At 53.5% G+C, this 23,143-nt stretch overlaps 3 protein-coding genes across 3 annotated transcripts in view; 1 reads left to right on the forward strand and 2 right to left on the reverse strand.

Moving 5' to 3' along the window:
- Window positions 1–16,771, forward strand: part of DAPK3 (death associated protein kinase 3) — a 29,526-nt gene extending 12,755 nt beyond the window's left edge. Inside the window, exons 10-11 of the mRNA XM_054181798.1 lie at window positions 8,702–9,029; window positions 16,540–16,771. The gene's annotated coding sequence lies outside the window, so the exon portion shown is untranslated. The remainder of the gene's footprint in view (window positions 1–8,701; window positions 9,030–16,539) is intronic.
- Window positions 485–10,940, reverse strand: LOC128900808 (tRNA-dihydrouridine(47) synthase [NAD(P)(+)]-like). The gene is given in 13 exon segments (XM_054182327.1): window positions 485–559; window positions 684–779; window positions 1,067–1,162; window positions 2,179–2,448; window positions 4,394–4,522; window positions 4,607–4,795; window positions 5,099–5,174; window positions 5,734–5,830; window positions 5,979–6,500; window positions 6,824–7,136; window positions 7,443–7,495; window positions 9,492–10,589; window positions 10,887–10,940. Coding segments are annotated over 10 exon segments (2,604 nt in total). The 3' UTR covers window positions 485–559; window positions 684–779; window positions 1,067–1,162; window positions 2,179–2,375.
- NMRK2 (nicotinamide riboside kinase 2) lies at window positions 15,290–21,912 on the reverse strand. The gene is made up of 8 exons (XM_054181816.1): window positions 21,736–21,912; window positions 20,339–20,429; window positions 18,931–18,979; window positions 18,562–18,733; window positions 16,887–16,958; window positions 16,272–16,378; window positions 15,769–15,854; window positions 15,290–15,663 (listed from the first exon to the last, which is right to left on the reverse strand). The coding sequence occupies exons 1-7, from the start codon at window positions 21,759–21,761 to the stop codon at window positions 15,769–15,771; spliced, it is 603 nt and encodes a 200-aa protein (XP_054037791.1). The 5' UTR covers window positions 21,762–21,912; the 3' UTR covers window positions 15,290–15,663.
- Window positions 21,913–23,143: the final 1,231 nt, after the last annotated feature.

Consider the following 23,143-nt stretch of genomic DNA (forward strand, 5'->3'; position numbering starts at 1 on the left):
CCCTCTCTGATGATGCCACCGGGGTCCCCAGGTGTGGTGATGGTGGTGTCGGAGTCCTGGGAGACCTCCACCGTGTCCAAGGAGGAACAAAAGAGCCAGAGGGGCTCTTGGAGGAGCGTGTCCTCGGTGACATCAATGTTGGCATCCAGGTGGCCAGGAGCTTCGTTGTGGGGGGCAGCAGCAGGGCTGGGGGGGAAGTAGGTGCCCGTGGGGAGGCGGCTGGCAGGGGGTGCCCCCACGGAGGTGGCCTCGAGGTGCTGGCGTCCGGGGATGGAGTTGAACAGCAGCGGGGGGGCTGCGGGCACCGCTGTGCCCTGGTGGCCGTAGGCTGGGAGCTGCGTCAGTTGGGGCGGTGTTGGTTGTCCCTGGGGGGTGCCAGGGGCTGCCCAGGCCGGGAGGGTCCCCCAGCCCCCGGCGCCCCACAGGGCAGCGCCCGGCGGAGCAGCGGTGCTGTGGCTGAGGGTGGTGGTGGCCGGCGCAGGCACGTCGGTGACGGTCCAGTCGATGGACCCGAAGCGTGGGTCGAAGCAGCAGCAGCCGCATGGGGCCCTGTGCAGCCCTGTGTGGGTGGGAGGGAGCCGTGCTGGGCTGGGGGCACCCTCCAGGGCACCCTCCGAGCCACCCCCCATGGCCATCAGGGTGCTGATGGTGTCAGGGTGGCAGAGGGGACAGGGGTGCCATACCTGGTGGTGGGGCCTGTGGGGCTGCCCCCACTGGGGGTGCCCAGGCTGCAGGGAATTGCTGCTGCTGCCCGGGGGTTGGGAACAGGGTGGCTGCGCCTGGAAGAGAGACAGGAGCCATGGCCGGCGGTCACCTCCTGGGCTCTCGTCCCCGAGAGGTGGCCCCAAGTATTGTGGAAATTCTCAGGAACTGGGATTCACTGGGCAGGCGAGGGCAGGGACACTCAGCCGGGCTTGCTGAGCCCCCGTGCCAGAACTGCCGGGGGGGGAACAGGGGAGGTGGGATGGTGAAGGTGACCGTGGAGAGGGGAGGGGGAGGCTGAAGGTGCCCAGGGTTCTTGAACACCAATGGTGTTGGGGTGGCAGAGGGGACAGGGGTGCCATACCTGGTGGTGGGGCCTGTGGGGCCGCCCCCACTGGGGGTGCCCAGGCCGTGGGGAAGAGCAGCTGCTGCCCGGGCGGTGGGAACAGGGTGGCTGCGCCTGGAAGAGAGACAGGAGCCATGGTCACCTCCTGCGCTCTTGGCCCCGAGAGCGTCCCCGGGCTGTGGGTCGGGGTCGGTCCCTGCCTTGGGGGTAGAAGGTTTGCGGGAGCATGAAAGCCTGATGGCTCTGGGGCGCTGGGGGAGCACGGGGGCCGTGCAGTGGGAGCCACCGAGGTGGCAGCGCCATGGTGGGTCCCCTCAGTCTCTCCGCTGCTAAGGACTCTTTGGCGTCTCCAGGATGGAATGTTGGGGCTCCCTGTGCTCCGCCCCCTCCCAACGGCCCCCCCAACAGCCCCCCCAGCTCCTGCTGGGGAGGGAAGGGGCTCGGGGGGGCTGGGTGTCCCCGGATCCCACCAGGGCTCTGTGTGCAAGTGCTTTTTGCTTTCAACAGTATTTTTCAGGGGGCGAAAGGACCAAGTTGGTTCAGCCGAGCTTTGTGGGGACGAAGCTGCACCCGCAGCCTCCTTGTGCCACTCGGCAAATGCCTCTGTGACTGTCGCCTGTGCTGCGCTGCCTGGAGTGACGCAGAGACAGGAACAAGGACCTGGAGGGTGCGAGGGAAGGTCACGCAGCATCCCTCGGTGGCACGCTCCCCTGCCCAGCCCTCCCTCAAATCCTGCTCTCGGGTCTTTTAGTCTCCTCATTGGGAAACAAGCAGCTCTGGGTCCCCCTCGGAGGGGGCTGTACCTTCCCTGGGTGCGTGACACCGGGAGGAGACGGTACCCACCGCTGCATGCTCCCAGAAAAGGCCGGGATTCTGCACAACATCCCATGACGAGATGCTGGGTCTCTTTGTGCTCTGCAGGACCCCAGGGACTGGGTTAGTTCATCCCCTCCTGGCACTGGGGAGGATTTGGCACTACCGAGGACATCCTGGTAGGAACAGAGGCCTCTCGCTCCCGCTACAGCGTGTGGCGTGGGGGAGCCGGGACAACTGCCGTGAGCTGGAGGCCAGAGATCCCTCCTGGCCTGTATCCTGTTCATTAAACAGATTGCTCTCTGTTAGCGAGGCACCTCTGGCTGCAGGATCGCGTGAGACCATCTGCTGTGTAACTTGTGGCAGGGACCGATGCTGGGGGCGGGAAGGCAACTTCTGAAAACGTAAAACTTTTATTTCATTTCAGAGCGCAGCTGAACAACCCCGTTCCTCGACACACATCATCCTAACGCCTCCTCTTGACCCGACGCCACGGGAAAGGGCCTCCTCAGCCCTATCTGTAGGAATTTGCCTTGTGTTTAGGCAGGAAGGTGAAGTTGGTAGCTACGGCTCCCAGCAGCAGCTCACTAGAAGAAAGAAAAGAACAAAAACAAAGCAAAAAATAAACGAAGGAGAGGTTTGTGTCCAGTACAATAGAGCCACCGGTACCCTGTTGCATGGCCCTGTGGCTCTACAGCGAAGGTGATGGCAGTCAGATGTGTCAAACCAAGCCTCTACCCTCCCGAAAATTTAGGGCCGCTGCACAAAACCGCCTCCGGTGCTGAGCTTTAACCTGCCCCTGTCATGATATAATGACAGCCTGCGGAGGCATAATTTAGCCCTGACCTGAAGACGTCTGTTTTGAGGTTAAAAAGTCCTCCCAGCTAAACTTTATCCAACAGCAGCAATGAAAAAATTAACTTGTCTGGTATTAATTTGGGTTCCTCTCATTAAGGAAGCCATGCAGGATCCCAGCCCGGAGGGTCCATCCTTGCTTTATCCGCTGCAAGGTTTAATTGGTTTCATGGCACTGGATCCCAACAAGGATTTAAAATGATCCGGTTGCTAACAGACCTGGTTGCTTTAACCCTGAACCCCAGCACTGGAGGGACGCAGCCTCCCGACAAGGGCAATGCCCCTATTGCTGGGCAGTCACCCAGAACCGATGCCAAAACGGGTTCTGAAGTTTGGTGACCTGAAGACCAGCCTCACCCCTGGCAATGCCATGCCGAGAGTCAGCAGGAGCCACTGAAAAGCTCCTCCCCACCTCTCGCCGTGCCTGTGCAGAGCCAAAACCCTGCCAGTGCCAGAAAGCATTAAGGGCAGATCCTAAAATGATGGAAGCCAGTTCCATTGGGATCAGATCTGTCCTTGCTTAAGGCTTCAGCTATTTCACCCTCTGGAACACACATTGTATTTTCAGTGCAGAGCCATTTTCTTTACAGTCAAGGAGGCTTAACTTATTTCCTGGAGGCTGCTTCAACGCAGCATCACTACGACTTTCCGTAAGACATGTCAGAGAGAGAGTAGCCCAGCAGGGCACAGCACGGCACAGCAGGAGCCTGGATCTACAGCCCAAAAGCAGAAATGGAGTGTGCTCAGAGAACCCGGCCCCTGGTTAGCGTCTCCTTCAAATGAGAGTTAAGGAATAAACCTAAATTGCTTTGAAATGTTGAGTTCTTACGGCTATAAATGGCTGTTACCTGGCACTGTAAAGACCACAGGTTACAAAGCTTCGTGCAGCCTAATGCGGGCAGGTTCCACTTGGAAAATGACATTTAAGAATCCGGATCCCACTCGATGTACTGGTAACGTGGTTTCAGGCAGCTGTTGCCAGCACTGACCAAAGGGATGAGGATTGGCAAAACCAGAGAAGGCCGTAGCCATGCTCTATTTCTGCTAGTCTCTGTTTCCGTGAGACGGGAAATAGCAGCTGGCTGCTCCAGCTCTCCTTTTAGCTGCCTTTGAGCTTGCAAAGTCATTTCAAGCCAGTGCCTGAGGACTCGTAGGTGGGGAGAAAACCAGTTTCCTGCACTGTGTTGCGTGAACTCAGAAATCGGGTAATGAAAAATGGGGAAAACGCTCAGCTCTCCTAACCTGGGGATGGGCACCGCTTCCTGCTTGGCATCTGCACGGGCCCGGCAGGGTGGGACTGTGCGGGCAGAGCCCGGAGGGACGTGATGCTGAAAGCCTGAGACATCCCAGCGCTGCGCTCTCCTCTGTTGCTCCCTACGACTGTCCTGGGATGAAGAGCGTGTCATGAGAGAGGCAGCTCTTCTCGCTTTGCAGCGGGCACAGGACGACCTGCTGAAGCAGATACAGGGACTGAGCCAGCTCTTTGTGGCAGCTTCAAGCTCAGTTAAAACCTCGAAGTGAAGCCCTGGTTAACCCTCGCTGCTTCCTCACAACCTCTCTAACCGATGGGAAAGCGTCATCACCCTCTCTCTGGAGGCTGCACGCAGGCACAGGGACTTTGTGGGGCTCTGCGACGTCCCTTCCTAGCAATTTAAATGAAATTCTGTGCTTTATTACCTTATTCTAATCCAGTCGTCCACGTTTTGGCTCGCCATCAGTGTCTCCAGATAGTCTCTCCCCACGTAGTAAGGCGGCCGCTCGTTAATTTTCTGAGGTAGGTGTTCTAATAAGCCAACTGGAATATACCTGCAATGGAACGCAACGGCGCTGTGTGCTATTGTTCAAGTGACACAGGCTTGCTGGGGTAAAGCTCCTCTCGGCTCCTCTCACCTGCACAGGAACGAGAGCCATTCCAGCAGGAACTTCCTGGTCTTCTCCACTCCCTGAGTATCCGACCCCCAGTGCTCAAGGCCATAGTTGGTGAAGTCTTTGAGGATATCAAATCTCTCGCTGGAGGAGATATCCCAGTGTCTCTGCTCCTTAATTTCAGTGAAAAGCCACGGTTTGATGAGTGCCCCCCTGGAGACAAAAAGAAACGTGCTTTGTTATTCCCGTGACTGATGCTTCTGAAGACGCCAGCTCATTTAAGAGACCTTCCAGCACTTATTTGCCAGCCAACGCTGCTTTAATTTCCTTTTCCAATTTCAATAGGAAGCTGCTGTTAGTTCCCCCAGACGCAAACTGATTTTACCAAGTTTTAAAGAGTAGTTTCGCAAGGAGGAAACTTCTCCTGTGTTGGGTTTGTTTAGGTCTTTTTTTAAATTCCTTTTTTACTCTTGCACCAATAGAGCTCAGAAGCAAAGGGGAAACACAGGCACTTGCCTTGCAATCATAATTCCCGACACACCCATCTGCATGGCCCGATCAGCATCTTCGTAAGACAAAATATCACCGTTTCCTGTCCGGAAGGAAGGGAGAAGGCAGAGGTCAAAGCGCTACACGAGGACAAGTCACAATGAGTTAATGCAGGCATGGGATAAAACTCAAAATGGACACAGGGTCCAAAGGCCAGAGTGTCCAAAGAGGCTCCGGGGCTCACGTTTGGAGGCTCCCAGGGATGTTTCGGATTAATGTTCCCTTACGAGGAAAAGGAGAGGTTTCTCCTCTCTTCTGCTCCACTCCCAACTCCTACCCGGCAGGTTCAGCTGGGGCTGTCAGTGCCGCGGTGCCCAAGGGAGAAAGCACCTGCTAAAAACCAAGGGGTTTGTGTCCTGCCTGTCCCTTCCCTCCTGCTCCGCTCAGTGCTGTCCCGCCTGGCCCCCAGCACACGGGCAGAGCTGGGCTGCGCAAGAGCTGCTGGTAATTCACTCCATCGTACCACCACCAGCAATACGGATCCTCCAACCTTTCCCCCAGCTTAAATGTCCGTGGGAGCCTGGTTTTTAATTATTTAAAGTTTTTTCGAATGAAACATGTGGCACTTTCAGTCCACGTGACCAAAGAACAGAAACACCTACCAAAAAGGGGCATGGGGCTTGCGATTTTCGCACATTCTGCTATGTAGTCCCAGTCAGCACCCCTCGTGTACCGCTGCTCCCTGGATCGGCCGTGAAGCTGGAGAAGAAAGTCACAGAGAGACCTCAGCGAGCGCCCCGGAGGAGGCAGGGCAGAAGGGGAGCACCGGAGGAACGTGCTCCAGCAAAGGCAACACCACCAGGTAAAGGATCCCTTTGGATGTACTTTCATCTGTCACCGGGCCCACCGTTTTCACGGAGGAAGCCTCCTCACCGGCGGTGGGACTCTGCAAGGCGTCTGGTTTGGGATCTTCCCCCTGCTCCGGTAGCGCAGGACATTCAGGACCGTCTCCCAGCCCCTCCTGGGCTGTTGTGCAGTTGGACACCTCTTGCTCCTCTGCGGAACGCTCCGTGGCTTTGCCTCCCTTCCCACCATCCCTGTGGGGCTTGCCCAGACCACGGAGGTACTCGTCAGCCTTCCTGAAGCTAAACTTCCTCTTGCGCAGCTGGTGCTGGAGCTCCTTGGAAAGGTTGTTCCTCACCAGCGACTTTCCTTCCCACTGCTTGGCCAGGTCCGTGTTGACGATGTTCTGGTAGCCATCCCCGAGGTGGGCCTGGGCAAAGCGGCAAGTGATGCCGTAAATGCACTTGCCGAAGGTTTCGAAGAGCAGGCAGCTGTGCCCCAGCTCAGCCGGCTTCGCGGCCACGTACTCGCCGATGTCATGAAGGAAGCGGCACCGTGGGCCAAAGTAGCACTTCTCCACACACCCCTTGAAACAATAAAGAGGAGGTTAAAACCTCTGCCCTCCGCTCGCCTGCCCGGGCACGGCTGTGCCCTCCAGCACAAGCGAGGTGAGCCTGTGTCTGCCCCGGCCCAGAGAGGAGCCAGAACTACTCCAAGCACCCAACACTCCCCGGGTGATGTTGGGTGCCCCACAAAACGCTCCCAGGAAGCCGACTGCTGTAACGTGCCACAGAAGGACAGTCACATACCCACTTGAGGGGACATTTTAGCACTACCGCTTCAGGGAAGCTGACACTTTACTTGTCCCGCTCAGCTCATGCGGCATGTAGCAGGGCCCGTGCACCCTACCTGCGTTACCGACGGGCACAGCCTGCTCTGCTCGTAGCGCTTGGGCTTCATACACGGCCTGCTCTTGTTCTGCCCCCGGGCCCGCTTCCGCTCCGCGGGCTCCTTCTCCGCTGCTCCCGCATCCTCTCAGCTTTCCCCGTCCTGACCGAGGTCCTCTGACTTCACCCGTTTGGTGGGGGGCTCGCTCTGGCAGCTGCCGACCTCCTCCTCCTCCTTGACCTTCTCTTCCTCCTCCTCCTCCTCCTCACCCCCGCCGCTGGGCTCGCCCCGGGCCCGCAGGTAGGCATGGAACTGCTCCTTGGAGGTGAGGAACCTGCGGAGACACCGCACCCCTGTCACCCCAGCCATGGGGGGAGTGGTGTGACAGGGAGATGGGGGACAGGGGGCTGCTGGGGGGACAGCGGGGCCGGGCATGTACTGGGGGGGTAATGGAGAGGCTTGGCATGTACCGGGAGGGGGTTATGGGGGGGCCATACATGTACCCGGGGGGTTATGGGGGGTCTGGGCACGTACCGGCGGGTTATGGAGTGGCCTGGCACGGACCGGGGAATTATGGTGGGCCCGGGCACGGACCGGGGACGCTATGGAGGGGCCGGGGCCGCCCTGGGCCCACACTCACCGGGCGCGGACCGGCGCCACCCCGGACGCCACCGCTGCCGCACGCGGGGATGACGCCGGGGGCCGGGCGGGCCACGTGACGGGGGCGCGTGTGCGGGGCGGGTATAAAAGGCCCGGCGGCGGCCAGGGCGCCTCAGAGCGGCGGCGGGGCTGGGGTTTGTGTGTGGCCGGGCCGGGGCCGGCGGTCGGCCGGGCTGTGTGAGGGGTCGCAGCGCCGCTGAGGTCAGTGTCCGTCCGGCTGCGGGAGGCTCTGAGCGCTCTGCGGGGGAGCAGGGGCTGGGGGCGGCCCTCAGGAAGGGCCTGGCCGTGGGGGCAGGACCCCCGGGGGAGGGGCTGTCCGTGTGGGGAGGGGCGGCGCGGGGCGGCCCGTGTGTGGCCCTTGCACCGGGGAGAGGTGTCGTCCCATGTTGTGGCTCCTGAGGGCCTGTGTTTTGGGGCACCTCCTGGGTGCTGACCTGTGAGGCGTTCGGGATGAGCAGCAGCTGCTGTGCCGGGGGAGCAGGGCTCATCCTGGCTCGAGGGACAGAGCAACCCCCCTAGAGGCCCCCATCTGGTGACCTCTGAGGGGTTCTGTGCTTTGGGGCTTTGGCTCTTCTGCCTCCTGCTGGCTGTCAGCTGGAGAAGGTGGAGCTCTCTGCAGAGATGCGGGGCGCTTGGTGTGGGCTTTTTTAATGTGGGGTTTTTTTAAGCAGTAAATGCGAGGCCTGGTTGCTCAGGGCTCAGCCGTCTCCCATTGCACAGAGGTGTAAATCTGCTTGAAGCTGTCCCGTGGGCAGAATTCTGTTGGTGCTGCTCCGGCAACAGGGTTTTCCACATTACCCCTTGGAAGGATTTTCAAGCCCAGCCCAGCAGAGGTGTGAGAGGGCTTTGTGTTTTGGCTGCTGGTGCCCCATGGGAGGAACTGTTTTTTTCTCCTCCTTTGGTGCAGGCCGTTGTGCCTTCTTCCTGCTGTGGGCAGGCTGCAGGATGGATGGAGGAGCCATGGGACAAAGCCCCCTGGTCTCTGACATGGGCTGTAGCCAACACAAAACTCACTGCAGATGTTTGGTGCTGCCACACGTTCCTGGTGGGTGTATGAAGGAGGCTGTGCTGCTAATGCAGCGAGCAAGGGCTGGTGCTCATGAGAGTGGCCGGAGTGCAAAGTCTGTCCTTGTGTTTGGTGTGTGGGTGGGAGTTCAGACTGAAAGACAGAGTGATGTGACAAGTGTGGGGTGTTTGGTGTGAGATGGCACTCGCTGACCTCTGCTTCCTCCCCTATAGCTGCCACAACTTCCCCATGCGTTTGGGACCCTGGTTGCAGCCTCTCCAGCTCCATAGTCATAGAATCGGGTCATACGGAGGTTGGAAGCATGTCCAGGGGAGCGAGGAGCTGTGAATCCTGCGTTGCGGCTGCCTGAGCTGGAAGGCTTTCATGGGCGAGTACAGTGCTTGGATCGCCAGAGCTGTTGCTTCAACATCCTTCAGCAGCACTAAAGCAGCTTTGAAGAAAACCACTACCCAAGAACTCGCTGGGAAAGACCAAGTCAGGAGAAAAGGAAAGGCTGATTGCAGGAAAGTGTGATTGATACATATATATATATAGGGAGAAGTAAGTCAGAAAAAGTTCATCTGCTTGAATGTCCAAGTTAAACAAGGGACAAATATTAACGAAAATCCCCCTTCAGCAGGGCTGTGGCACCTGGTGGGGGCCGATTCCTGCTGCCCTCCACGCTCCCTCCCCTCCCAGACAGGCACGGAGCGGGGCTGGAGAAACAACTTTTAATGGAAAAACACGAGAGAAACAGTCCTAACAAAGCCACTCTAAGCCCTCCTCCCCTAAACACATCCCTCCCCCCACCCACCCCCAAATACAGTACCCTCTCCTCAAATGTCCCACCCGCCCATAAACACATCCCCCCCCCCCCATCCCTCAAAATCTACTACCCCCCTTCAAATGCATCCCCCTCACCCAAACACACCATCCCCCCAGATACAGTCCCCTCCCTTAAATCTGCCCCGCTTCCCCTAAATACAACCTACCCTCCGCCCCCCATCATCTCCGTCTCCTCACTGAGGGGGGTATCTTCCCCCCGGCCACCCTTGGGCTGCCCGCCAGAGCCCTGCGCTTGCTGGGTGGCAGCAACAGTGAGCTCGTCCCCTGCTTCTTTGCCATGGTGGGCTGGGCTGGTGGCAGCGACAGTGAGCTCATCCCCCGCTTCGTTCCCTGCTTCTCTGCCGTGGTGGGCTGGGCTGGTGGCAGCGACAGTGAGCTCATCCCCTGCTTCATTCCCTGCTTGTCTGCCATGGCGGGCTGGGTCGGCAACAGCTCCATCCCTGTGTCGCCCAATGGTTCCTGGGACTCTGTCCCGTAGAGGAAGTCTTCCAGGATGCTGATGGCCTCCATGGTCTCCTCCATGCTGTAGTCAGGCATCAGCAGCTCCTCGGGCAGCGAGAGGGAGGTGATGTCACAGATTGGGGCAGCTTCGCCGGTGCCACTGGGGTCACAGTCGAAGAGCCTCAGGGCCTCCTCGAGAGGCACCTGGTGGGGCACTGCAAGGTGGCTGGGCATGTCACAGAGGGTGGCAGCCTCGCTGGTGCCACTGGGGTTGCAGTCGAAGAGCCTCAGGGCCTCCTCGAGAGGCACCTGGTGGGGCACTGCAAGGTGGCCGGGCATGTCACAGAGGGTGGCAGCCTCGCTGGTGCCACTGGGGTTGCAGTCGAAGAGCCTCAGGGCCTCCTCGAGAGGCACCTGGTGGGGCACTGCAAGGTGGCCGGGCATGTCACAGAGGGTGGCAGCCTCGCTGGTGCCACCGGGGTCACAGTCGAAGAGCCTCAGGGCCTCCTCAAGAGGCACCTCCTGGGGCACTGCAGGGTGGCTGGCCGTGTCACAGAGGGTGGCAGCTGCGCCGGTGCCACCAGGGTCGCAGTCAAAGAGCCTCAGGGCCTCCTCGAGAGGCACCTCCTGGGGCACTGCAGGGTGGCTGGCTGCGCCCCCGATGACTTGGCTGTGGGGGACAGCAGAGGGGCTGGTGGGGACGTCGCTCTCAGAGGAGTTGTCGCTCTTGGAGGGCTTGTCTCTGCTCCAGGAGATGTCACTCTTTGGGGAGATGATGTTGCACTCTGAGATGTCCTGCTCTGAGGAAGTGTCACTTTTTGGGGAGAAGTCGCGCTGCGGGGAGATGTGGTGATCTGAGGAGCTGTCGCTTGTCGGAGAGATGTTGCACTTTGGGGAGCTGTTGCTTTTTGGGGAGCTGATGGTGCTCGAGGAGATGTCGCTGCCCAAGGGTGTCTGCGCGGGGGAGGCCCTGCTGGAGCTGTTGGTCTCTGAGGACCATTCCTTGGTGTTCTCGAAGACAGGGATGGAGGTTGGCAACTCAGTGGGTGCTGGGGCCACTGCTCTCCCCTCTCTGCCGGTGTCACCGGGGTCCCCAGGTGTGGTGATGGTGGTGTCAGGGTCCTGGGCAACCTCCACCACGTCCGGGGAGGAACCAAAGAGCCTGAGGGCCTCTTGGAGGAGCATGTCCTCGGTGACTTCAGTGTTGTCAGCCGGGTCGCCAGGAGCTTCTTTGTGGGAGGCAGCAGCGGGGCTGGGGGGGACGTGGGTGCCCGTGGGGATGCTGCTGGCAGGGGGTGCCCCCGTGGTGGTGGCCGTGCCAGAGATATTGGTGCCTACAGGCTGTCCCTTGAGATGCTGGCGTCCGGGGATGGAAGTGGGCAGCAGCGGGGGGGCTGCAGGCACCGCTGTGCCCTGGTGGCCGTCAGCAGGGACCTGTGCCAGTTGGGGTGGTGGTGGTTGTCCCTGAGGAGTGCCAGGGGCTGCCCAGGCCGGGAGGGTCCCCCAGCCCCCGGCGCCCCACAGGGCAGCGCCCGGCGGAGCAGCGGTGCTGTGGCTGAGGGTGGTGGTGGCCGGCGCAGGCACGTTGGTGACGGTCCAGTTGATGTGGAAGAAGCGCGGGTCGAAGCAGCAGCTGCATGGGGCCCTGTGCAGCCCTGTGTGGGTGGGAGGGAGCCGTGCTGGGCTGGGGGCACCCTCCAGGGCACGCTCTGAGCCACCCCCATGGCCATCAGGGTGCTGATGGTGTCAGGGTGGCAGAGGGGACAGGGGTGCCATACCTGGTGGTGGGGCCTGTGGGGCCGCCCCCAGTGGGGGTGCCCAGGCTGCAGGGAATTGCTGCTGCTGCCCGGAGGTTGGGAACAGGGTGGCTGCGCCTGGAAGAGAGACAGGAGCCATGGCCAGCAGTCACCTCCTGCGCTCTTGGCCCCAAGGGGTGGCCCCAATTATTGGGAATATTCTCTGGAAATGGGATTCATTGGGCAGGTGAGGGCAGGGACGCTCAGCCGGGCTTGCTGAGCCCCCGTGCCAGAACTGCTGGTGGGGGAACAGGAAAGATGGGAAGCTGAAGGTGACCATGGAGAGGGGAGGGGGAGGCTGAAGGTCACCAGGGTTCTTGGACACAAAGGTGCTGGGGTGGCAGAGGGGACAGGGGTGCCATACCTGGTGGTGGGGCCTGTGGGGCCACCCCCACTGGGGGTCCCCAGGCTGCAGGGAATGGCTGCTGCTGCCTGGTTGGTGGGAAGAGGGTGGCTGTGCCTGGAAGAGAGACAGGAGCCATGGTCACCTCCTGCGCTCTTGGCCCCGAGAGCGTCCCCGGGCTGCGGGTCGGGGTCGTTCCCTGCCTTGGGGGTAGAAGGTTTGCGGGAGCATGAAAGCCTGATGGCTCTGGAGCGCCGGGGGAGCACGGGGGCCACGCGGTGGGAGCTGCCGAGGTGGCAGCGCCATGGTGGGTCCCCTCAGTCTCTCCGCTGCTAAGGACTCTTTGGCATCTCCAGGATGGAATGTTGGGGCTCCCTGTGCTCTGCCCCCTCCCAGTGGCCCCCCCAACCCCCCCCCCCCAGCTCCTCCTGGGGAGGGAAGGGGCTGGGCTGTGTGGCAGGGTGGCAGGGCAGGGGTGGAGGGGTCGCACCGTACCCAAGGGAGAGGTTTGATGGTCCAGCCACAATGTGGTTGAGAGTCTCTGGGAGGAACGAGAGGGATGGAAAATAGAGGTGATGGTGTCGTGGGGGTCTGTGACCTATCGCCCAGCCGGGATGCCGGCGCCGAGGAGTTAATCTATAGGCGATGAGGAGACACCTCTGTGTCAGGAGCCCTTCTCCTTCTGGCAGATTTCATCTTCCCAGGCAGCATGTGGGAAGCCCCTGGTGCTGTGAGGAGCAGGGCTGGGCAGTTCCTGCAGTTTGTGGGAGATGGGAACTTCTTGTCAGCAGCGCTCGGGGGGCCATCAAGGAAAGATGCCCTCCAAGACCTGGTGGTTGTGAGCGGAGAAGGACTCGTGGGAGACGGGAAGGTCTCGGCTGCAGCCATCATGAAATGGTTGAGTTTCAAATTGTCAGAAAAAGGGTGGGCAGAGTTGCTCCCCTGGATTTCGGGAGCTGAATGCCCCATTAGGAAGGTTGCTGGTGATCCCAAACTGGGAGGTGCTGTTGAGACTCTTGAGGGCCAAGAGGCCTTGCAGAAGGCTCTAGATGGCTTGGAGCGTTGGGCAATCCTGAGCGGTGTGAAATTGAAGCAGTCCAAGTGCCGCGTTCTGCAGGTGGGAGGGAGGGAGTAACGGCAGCAGCAGTGGGAATGGGGAGGGTGCGTCTGGAGAGCAGCCCTGCAGAAAGGGGTGTGGGGGTGGTGAGCAGCTCAGGAGGAGCCAGCAGTGTCCCCTGGCACCAAGAGGGCAGCCGCATCGTGGGGGGCATCAAAGACAGTAGAAGCAGGCGGCCAAGGGAGGGGATTGTCCCGCTGTGTTCAGTGCTGGCGCAGCTTCACCTGGAGCACTGTGTGCGGTGCTGGGCCCCACCATTGGAGAAGGATGGGAAGGTCCTCGGATGGTGCAGAGGAGGGCAAGCAAGGTGGTGACAGGGCTGGAAGGCATGTCCTCTGAGGAGCGTCTGAGCGCTGGTGGTTGGTCTCCTCTGGAGAGCAGGAGGCTGAGGGGCGAGCTCGTGGCTCTGTGCAGCTTCCTGAGGAGGGGACGTGGAGAGGCAGGTGCTGAGCTCTTCTCCCGGGCATTCAGGGATAGGATGCGTGGAAATGGCTCAAAGCCGCACCAGGGGAGGTTCAGCCTGGACATTAGGAAGCATTTATTTACCAAGAGGGTCGTCAAACCCTGGCACAGGCATCCTCGAGAGGTGGTTGATGCCCCAAGTGTCTCCATGTTTAAGAGGCACTTGGACAATGCCCTTAAGAACACGTTTTAACTTGTGGTCTGCCCTGAAGTGGTCAGGCAGCTGGACTAAATGATCGTTGTAGGTCTCTTACAACTGGCATAGTCTATTACATTCTATGCTACGGCCTCAGGGAGCTGCTGTTGTCTGTGGCACATGCAAGTGCAGACATTGGCCTGGGTGTCGCTGGTGGCAGTGCAGACCCATGCGGGTGGACGGGGTGAAGAGGAGATGACGTTTCTCATCGCACTCGCCATTGTGCTGCTCGGGTGAAGGTCACCCTTTCGCTGGCGGGCGGAGGTTCTGCCTAAAAGCCTGGTGAAGAATAGTTGTGCTATTCATAGAGGAGTAAATTCAGGCAGAATGTCGTTCTCAAAGAAAGTACGTGATAAACAGGAAAAGAAAGCTCTGCCACTCAGTTTTCCTTCATGAACAATATCCCCGTTCCTTTCTCAAGCATTTTCTGCTCCATAGAATGATTTATTTCAATATTCCAATTGTGTTTGCTGAATTACTTTAGTGCTATCTTGCTTGGAGCAGGAGGATTTTTTTTATCTCACAGAAATACTGAGAAAAAGCCTATCAACAGAAAAATCAGTAAAATTGTTTTTACTCATATTTTATTTATAGTTTTGCTAGAAATAGAGGGCACAGAATCATTTAGGCTGGGAAAAAGCCTTTAAGATCAGAGTCCAACTGTTAAGCTAACACTGCCAAGTCCACCACTAAATAATTTGTGGACTACTTACAAACTTACTGGAAGCATTTGGAAAAGCAGAACCTCCTGTACCTATGTTTTACCAAGTGGAAATGTGCTGTCTAGTGCTTTAATGCAGCATTTTCCAAAAGTATATAATCTACTTGAGTATAAGATCCTCTGCAGGACAGGTTTTGGGGGCAGATTACACTGGGGTATGAAGGACACGGATTCCTTAGAACACTTTCACAGCAAGTTAATGAAAAGTCTTTTGATAAATGGTCTGCACATGTACTCCAAGCATGTTGAAACGCTGTTTGTTTCAAATTGAAATTAGGATGGCATTTTCAGTACTAATTCCTAAAGAGTTTCCTAAGGTAGGACAATTTTAATATGAGGTTGTCACTCTCGTCCCCTGAGCAATTCCACTGATGTGCCTTCTGGATTTTAAATTCAGAAGTATAGCCATTGCCACCTCTTGAGGTTGAGCGAGCTGGAGGATTTAGGATCAAATAACATCCTTGTTTGGATCGCAAAAGGCAGAGAGAGGCTTCTGTCCAAACTTCTCACCTTGGGAGTGCTTAACTGTTGTGTGAAACGGGCCGTAGTATCTTCATGTGCTAATTTGTTTTGAGCATGAAGAGAGAAATGCCGCGAAGCTGAGGCTGACATAAAACTGGTTCCATACCAGCACTTTAAAAATATCTGAAGTGCTGTTCAGCTCCCCTAATCGCCCCCGAGACCCTCACGCTCCTTGGGATGCCTGAACTGAATTTCCAGGCCAGTGTTACCACTTAAACCAGCCACATGCAAAAGGAGGTTTGAGGCTGCAATTTGAGACTTGAAAACGAAATTTCCTATGAAATTTGCCTATGAAAAAGTGTGTTTTGGGGGAGTTTTGTGCCTATTTCTACTACAGTGAAGGTGACCGACATTTTAAAACAGGACTTCAAAAAAAGTGTTTTTAAATTGCTTTTTACTGAGTTTAAGAGATGATGTTACAAACAAGCCATTACATAAAGACTTAATATCTGCAGAAGCGCATAAGCAGAAGAGTCAGTTGTTTTCCCAACGCAGCTCAATTTGTTCCATTATAAAAATGCATTTTCAACTTATGTTTAAGCCAGTGGAATATAAAATAAGAAAATTAAAAAAAAATCCTGTCCATCACAGAGCTGTGAATAAGTTATCTTCATTTTTTTCAATTATATACAAAAGATACTTTCCAAAGGACAGTATAAGACGATTTTACACAAATAAACCCTCATTCCGACTTCTGTCTGAGTACTATTTACATCATTCTGTACAGGGGGCTTTGAGGTTTTCCGAGACCCTGAAAAGCAAGAAGGGAAAGTATGACTATCCAAGCGCGAGAGCGGGTTGTTTCCAGCAGCCAGTCCCTCGTGCTTCACCCTCGCAGAAGCAGGGACGCATTTACCTATAAGCAGTTTAACAGCTTGTTCTGAATATCTTCAAAGACTTGATTGTAGAGTTCATCTCTAGACTTCAGTCCATCTAAATAAACTGAAAGAAAGAGATGGAGGTTTCAGGCTGTAGGTTTCTGATCAGAACAAAATTTCTATAGATTACTTTTAAAGTATTTCATACTCTATTGACCCAAGTAACGACTTGTTTTCCAACTGGAAAACCAGAACCATCCTGAAAAAAAACCTATGGCTACAAAATCTCTTACCCCATTATAAAGAGTCATTTTTCTTATTTTTCTTTTGCGCCTTGTAAGTGCTTATATGACACACAGGGAAGAAGGTCTTAGCTATAAAACTACATATATTTATCTGGACAGAAAGTAGGCCAGGATTACAACTTAGTAATAAAAATAGCACCTTGCATCATTACAGTTGAAGTTTCCTTGAATTAAATCACTGACTTCCGTAAAATCTGAAGTACAATGCCAAAGGATTTGTATTTAGGGAGGCTTACCGACATCAACACCGCTGTCCTCCATTTCTTTCCTGTGCTTCAAGTACATGGGCCAGACGTGTCCATCAAAGAGACCCGGGGGGTCAGGAACAGTGTAGTTCCGCGTACTGCGAATACCAACGTGGAAAAGAACATCAGGACTACCGGGATCGCGCTGCCTCTGGCACGCTGCTAAAGCCTGAAGCTAATCTGACAACTGCTCAGTTGCATTTATGTAAAGTTGGCACAGTCTGATTTCTCATCGCTGTTTCCCTGTGTTTTACAACAGGTTCATTTAAGCACCCAAAGTGAATACAGAAGCTACGGGATGGAAGCAGAGCAAGCAGTGTCTGCAGGTTTACTGATGCTCACGAGGGAAGCACGCGACTCTGCTCCTTTTGGACCGATGAGCTGATCTCCACAGACCACCCCAAAGGGGCCTGCCAGATCTAAAGTTTCAGAAAACGCCATGTGAAAGTTTCTTTCTCCGATTATATTAAAATTTTCAACTGTAATTCCAATTAGTGACACTGTTATAGCCCATTAATAGCAACATAAAGGCACCCTGAAGGCTTGCCTCTAGTAGAGAGTCTTTATCAGAGGAAGGATTAGACTTGCGTCAAGGAATCTTCTTACCTTCTCCTCCTTTTGCATTCATCGTATGGAACTGCCAGGTAGTAGCGAATGTCGAATAGGTCTATCAGTGGTCTAGGTAGGGCAGAAAGAAACAATGTGTTTATTCATTTTTTATGACAGAGGAAAGTGTTAAATCACCTCAGTAAGTTGTAACAATGTCTCTGCCTCTCTTGTATTTGTGTCTATTGCAGACAACAGAAGTGCTTTCACTAAGACACAAGCTAAGCATGAGAGCTTCATTAGTAGCTATAAAACACAGAGAATGCTCTTTTCTGAAGGTCAGAATGACATGGCAGGTACTTTTCCCACCCAAATCCCAGCTACTAGTTACTGTGGAGGATCAAACAGTGGGCTGGGAAGACTTGGAGTGCAAACCTTGGCTCTTTTTCTAGATGATTTCAAATTCTGCTTGCAGTAGACCAAAGCTGCGATTCATCGGTCTGATATGAACTGAGTTATCAAACCGTCTGGCCTGTTCTGCTGGAGCAAACTGTCAAAATGTGCACAGGCCCACAGATTCGGTACAAGGCAACTCATTAGCTCACGTTCTTTTCCAGAAATACAGGCAGCTAGCTCTACTGCATTGCATTATTAGGCTAAGAAAATAAACCCAGAAAAATCCTTACAGCAAACCTAGTTTGAACATGGTGGGACTGACAGGCTTCTAAAAGACTGCTGAGGGTTGCATAAATGCTTATTATAGTATGAACTGAGCAAGCTCCAGGTCAGTGGATTAAATACTCCCTCTGGGGTAAGGAAAGGCTCCTGTTAACGAGACGGAGTGCTTCAGAGGTATTTGTAACCTTCAGGAGAGATCCCGAGAGTTACCTCCCTGGGGACAGGCCAAGAACACCCGGCAGCTTGCCAGCGCAGCCTCCAGTTGGCCATTCTCGGCATGGCTACCCCGAGACTGCCATTTTACATTTTCCATTCAGTTTGGAAAGCCGGAATGGTGCTGCTTGTCTTATGGCATAGCTTATAAACAACTCCATTTTTGCTTAGTGTCATGAACAGCTTGTTCTCTTGAGAGTTTTGTAAACAAAACTATAGTTTGGAGCCAAGAATCTTTTGCTTGTCATGTTTATAGCATGCAATTTTGTGAAGTTTATGTATTTAGTTATTGGAAAATTTCTCTCCCCATCTTCCTGCCAAGTATTTGCCCCCACACACATAAAAAAAATGCAAAAGTAGTTTGTCTTTGCACCAATGTACACTTAATTACTAAACTCAATTTAGTCAGTGTTAAACAAGCATGTGTATCACGTGAGACAACTATTCCTAAATTCCAGGAGAGATTCCAAGTAGCGAATGCAGAACAGGTTATCTTCTTGTTCTCATCAACAACCTTTTCAGGTCAAGGTTTAGGCACCGTGGTGGGAGATCACGAGGGAAGCCTGCGCCTTCGCTGCTGGCTCAGTATTTACCACTTCTAGTCTAAAGCTCCCCATGCCCTAAATGAGAACTTCCTACGTTACCTTCAGAAAGTCACCTTGTGCACCTCACTTTTACCAGTACTTACTGGTAAATTTTGCATTTTACATGAGAAAAATTCCTATGCGTGATACCTCAGAACAAGGCAGGAAGGGTGTATTAGTAAAAAAAGGAGGTTTTATCCCTGGCAGTAGTGATCTAGTGTTCTTCCCTGGCAAACAATTAGTAGTTCCCCAAACCTTACTTGTAATTATAAAGCAGGAAGCCTTCAATGACCAATATATGGATATCTTTGGAGGCTGGCTCTTTAGAGCCAGGCGTAACATTCACCCCATGGGAACGGGCAAACTTCACTGGGTTCTCAATCCAGGCACGCACAGTGCTCACCATTGCCTCCATATCCAAGGAGTCCAACACTAGTTAGAAGAAAGGGGGTGGGTGGGAAAAAGGTATACAATCAAATACCACGAATCACACAGGCTTGAAAGTATAATATAGAATGAACTTGTAAAATTGAAATTACATAAATTTACTATTAAATCTTTAATAATTAAAAATAAATACTTAGGAAAAAATATACATTACTGCATCCTATAGCGAACACTGCTCTTACCATCCCATTGTTTAAAGCCGTCTTCCCCGACTTCTATTTGATCTTGTGGCTGAAATATAGTGAGCAATAAAACATTGCTGCAAACTCAGCGTGATCAGTTACCTAAGATCCGACCACAACCTGGACACTACTGCAATACACAACAAAGCAAGTGTTCACTTAACAAAACAATTACAGACCCTAAATTTAAGTTCCCGTCTTCCACCAACCCCAAGAACTTTGAGAAGTTTTCTTGGCTCAGTCAAGCCACTTTGGACAAAGAGTTAACAATTTGGTAGTGTTATTAGCCAAAATACTACAGGCCCCTGCTTATAAGTCAACATATAGCAACTTAAAATGCAAATGTGTTAAGTTACTGCTACAATTTACATGTTTAAGAATAGCTATTTTAACTCTTAACAGCTCCAATAAAAATGCAGGTCAGCATGGCATGACTTTTGATCACTCAGTTATAGCTTTTACTTGCACTAGCATTTGTGAGCTGAACACACTAGTGAAGTTACACATCTTTATGGAAAATTCCTCCTCTACTTTAAGGGTTCATATCTGACCAAATTTGTGCATGAGTCTTCTGGCAAAGAAGTGTTTCCAAATGAGCGCCTCATTCTGTTTCGTATGGCATGTGCTCCTGCAGCGGCAGGACAGGCCGACCGTGTGGCTGCCAATGCTGGAGCACCTCGTGTGTCAAGGGACTCCGTAAAACCACTTCAAGTATGTTGCCACATTGCTGGGACTTCCACGTATGGCGGGGTCCAGATATATTGTGATTCCTGTGACGTGGGAGCAGCCTACAGGGTTTAATATCGCAGTTCCGATAGGACCGCTTCCCGGCTGCAATCCCACGTCAGCACAGGTCTTCTGTACTCATCTTTAGCAATCTTTTAATTGGGTTTCTGACACAGAGCTGTCAAAGCTCCCCAATACAACTGTCTTTCTGCATTTAAAGCACTGTAGGGCTCCTTAAATGCTAAAGTATTATTTTCAAGCAACATTCTTACTTCAATGAAATAAGGAGGAAAATCCAATACGGCAAAAGTGGTTTGTGCAGAGCACACTAAGCAAGCTCTAACGTAGATCAGTAGTTTGACCTAAAGCTAAACCTGTTGTTAAAACTAAAGGAAGCTTTTGCTGCAAGTGTCCTGTGCTGGGCTGTGCCAAGCTCCACTTCTGCGGAAACTGGCAGAAACTGACATTTGTAAAGGTCAGTATCGCCTCACCTGCCCGAATTAACTATAAAAATTAAATATAAATAGATAAATAAATCAGAAAATGTGCCACTCCTAAGATGTCAAAACTTACTTGGAGAGCATGCACAAGCATGTATAAATTATAGGGGGCCCTGCTACAGCTGCCACCGCGTACACAAGCAGCGGGTAATATTTTAAGCAAGGGGAGGAGCTCAGCTTACCTTGAAGAAGTCATCCTGATGGACCACGCAGCAGTTGGGCAGCGCCTTGATGATTCTGTTGGTCAAGGTGGTTTTGCCACCGTTGGTGACACTGTACGGAGAGACGAAACAGCCGCATTAAAACCCCCCTGAGGGGAACCGAGCCCCGGCGGCGCCCCGCGCCCAGCCCGTTTGAATTTCCCGCCTCGCCGGCGCCGCGGCCGCTGATTGGCTGCGCCCGCCCTCCGCCCCGCCCCTTCGCCGCCGGCAACTGGCTGTGCCGGGCCCGCGCGCGCGGGCCGAGCGGCGGCTCGCGCCGCTGATAACGGCCGCGCCGCTTCCCGCGCGCGCTCAAGGGGCCGCGCCGCCATCGCGGCTCCCCTCAGAGCCGCCTGCCCGCGAACCCGCCCGAGCCGGGGGCTGCTCAAGATGGAGGAGGCTGCGCTGCTCCAGCCGCCCAGGCCGCCCTCCTTCCCTCCCAGCGTCCTGTCAGCCAGCCCCCGCCGGGGTTCGGCGGCCGCCGGCTTCTCTCCCCGCTGGGGCCCGGCAGGGAGCTGGCAGCTTCCCAGGTGGATGTAAAACGCGCCCTTGCCGGCGTTCATTGCCCAAAACCACCTTTGCTCATCAGCTCAAGAAGGCGTCCCGTGAAAGTAAGGCTTGCGAAAAGTGCTTTTAAAAAACGCCTTAAATAGATTGTGAATGAGGGAAGCTCATTCTATTTTCAGAGAATGATTCAGGCTTCCTTGTACCCGCAAAGCCTCTTTTAACATAAAAGGCTTGAGTAATCATCCTCTCCAAAGGAGAGAGCTGTCAAGTCTGAGCATGTTTGTTTCTAGTTTTTTGTTCAAGGGCTATAGAAGTCTCATGCTCTCTTTAACCCTTCTTATAAATCCAGTCGGTTTTGCGAGCCCTGCCGCAGTCAGTGGGGACGTGCCGAGCACTGTCGCCCTCACACCCAGCCCCGCTTCCAAAGCCTGCTTGGCTGGAGAAAATAAAGCTTTTTATGCACACCCCACACGCCCCCATCTTACTGGACGCAGGATTTTTTTCCTCTTTGTTTTTCAGAGAGGCTTTTAAAAGTCTAACTTAATGTTGGAAACATCCCTTTTCGTAGTTGAGGCACGCCACTCCTTTCATCTGACTTACAAAGTGATTTGATTTTTTTTTTTTTTTCCCCTATTTCAGCATACCTCCTGTTAACACTACAGAAGTTTGGTATGTGCCACCCTGCGGAGCTCTCTGTAGTAAGTAAAAGCAGCACGAATTAAGAGCCAGCAAGCCGCATCTTTTTTGGAATCCTGTAATATTATTTTAAGGTCAGATATATAACCTCCTAGTCTTAGATGATCTCGCATACAATTAAACAGGAAGAAAAAGCAATATACAAATATATACACACAATATTAACAGGAACTTACCCTCCAATGCCTATGATGTATTTCATCTCTGTAGAGCTGCCTCCTTTGCAGGAATGTGGTGAGAAAAAAAGATTTTAGAAATGCTGAAATTACTTTCAGCAGAGCAAAACGACACCTGAGCCTTTTCCTTCTATTTCCCCCTGCTCTGCTCTACCTCACCTTACTATTTCATTGAAGGAAAAGGCGGGTTTGACTCTAATTTATAGGTCCCCTCTGCAGTGCCCTTCCCTCCCTCCCCGCCGTTTCCCCGCCCCGCCTGCTGATGGAAAAGCCCTGTGACTATCATGAGCCCGAGATGTCATATTTTTGGGCCGGGTTTAGCCAATCCTCCCCTCGGTGGACGGGGTCACAGCGCTGCACCTGTTTCTGCACCCCTCGCGGACCCCCGCGCCACTGGCTTCGCTATAAATAGCTTTTTGGCACACTCTTCCTTTGCCTAAATTAGTAATGGGGTAGGTGGAAATGTCACCCCTTTTTGCAGTTCCTTTGGGAGGTCTGGGGAAGGCACAGAGGTGTGTGAGGTTATAATTATGTGTCTTTTTTTTTTTTCCTTGAAGTCAGACAAGCTCCCTCTTTGCCTTCCTCTTCATTTTTCCAAATTTCTATTTGATTATTCGAAATCCATCCAGGAGTGCCATGAGAAGGAATTTTTTTTGTTTCTCTAAACTTATAGGGAAGGCAAGGGAACTAATTTTTTTTTTTTTTTTTTTACTTCTTTTAGTGATACTGTTCAGAGAAAGGAATATGCAGAGGCTGATGAGTGAATCCATTTGGACCATTATTTTTTTAGCCTTTAGGAGGAACTTTTTGAACAGCTTATTCTTTATACACAGACACAAAGTCATAAAATTGTATTATTTTTCCAGAGGGCCTCCTTCTCCACAGTTCATTCATATAAAATAGTGCTTTTTAAGGTAAGATAACTCTAGCTGGACTGCTTCCTTGAGTAAATACCTCTCACCATAAGTACACGTTGTGGAAACTGTGCTTTAATTTTAATTGTTTCAGATGCTTCTAAAATCAGGGCTGTCTTGAGAGATGTTAGGTGGAGGTAGAGTTAACAACAGCTCTGAGTGTTTTTTTCAGATGAACATGATGTGAAGTACATGCTATGCATTTTTAAATAATATCTTGTCTAGTAGAGCTTAAATCATCTAAACCATTGTGTCCTTTTGTTCTTCCTTTTTATAAAATCAGGCTATGGAAGTAAAGGCACCCTTAAAGGTTCATTGTCCTACAGCAGTTTGTAAAATAATTGTAAAAAACCTTAGTGACATTGGTATCTAGGTGTGTGGCGCCTTGTTCATTTTCTTGACAGTTTTGGAGTCTGCAGGGCTGGTTCTTGCACCGTGATCCTGTACCGATAGACGTATGTGCAGCATGCAGCGAGTGCTGGTGCAGGGCTTGC

The sequence above is a fragment of the Rissa tridactyla genome, chromosome 22 (genome assembly GCF_028500815.1).
Source record: "Rissa tridactyla isolate bRisTri1 chromosome 22, bRisTri1.patW.cur.20221130, whole genome shotgun sequence".
In the NCBI taxonomy this organism is placed as follows: Eukaryota; Metazoa; Chordata; class Aves; order Charadriiformes; family Laridae; genus Rissa; species Rissa tridactyla.

Excerpts from the sequence above, each read along its gene's own strand:
- NMRK2 (XM_054181816.1), bottom strand. The coding sequence starts at position 21,761 with ATGAAATACATCATAGGCATTGGAGG. Across the intron at positions 20,430-21,735 it reads TACATCATAGGCATTGGAGG|TGTCACCAACGGTGGCAAAA; the intron begins GTAAGTTCCTGT and ends CTCTCCGTACAG. Across the intron at positions 18,980-20,338 it reads ATCAGGATGACTTCTTCAAG|CCACAAGATCAAATAGAAGT; the intron begins GTAAGCTGAGCT and ends ACTATATTTCAG.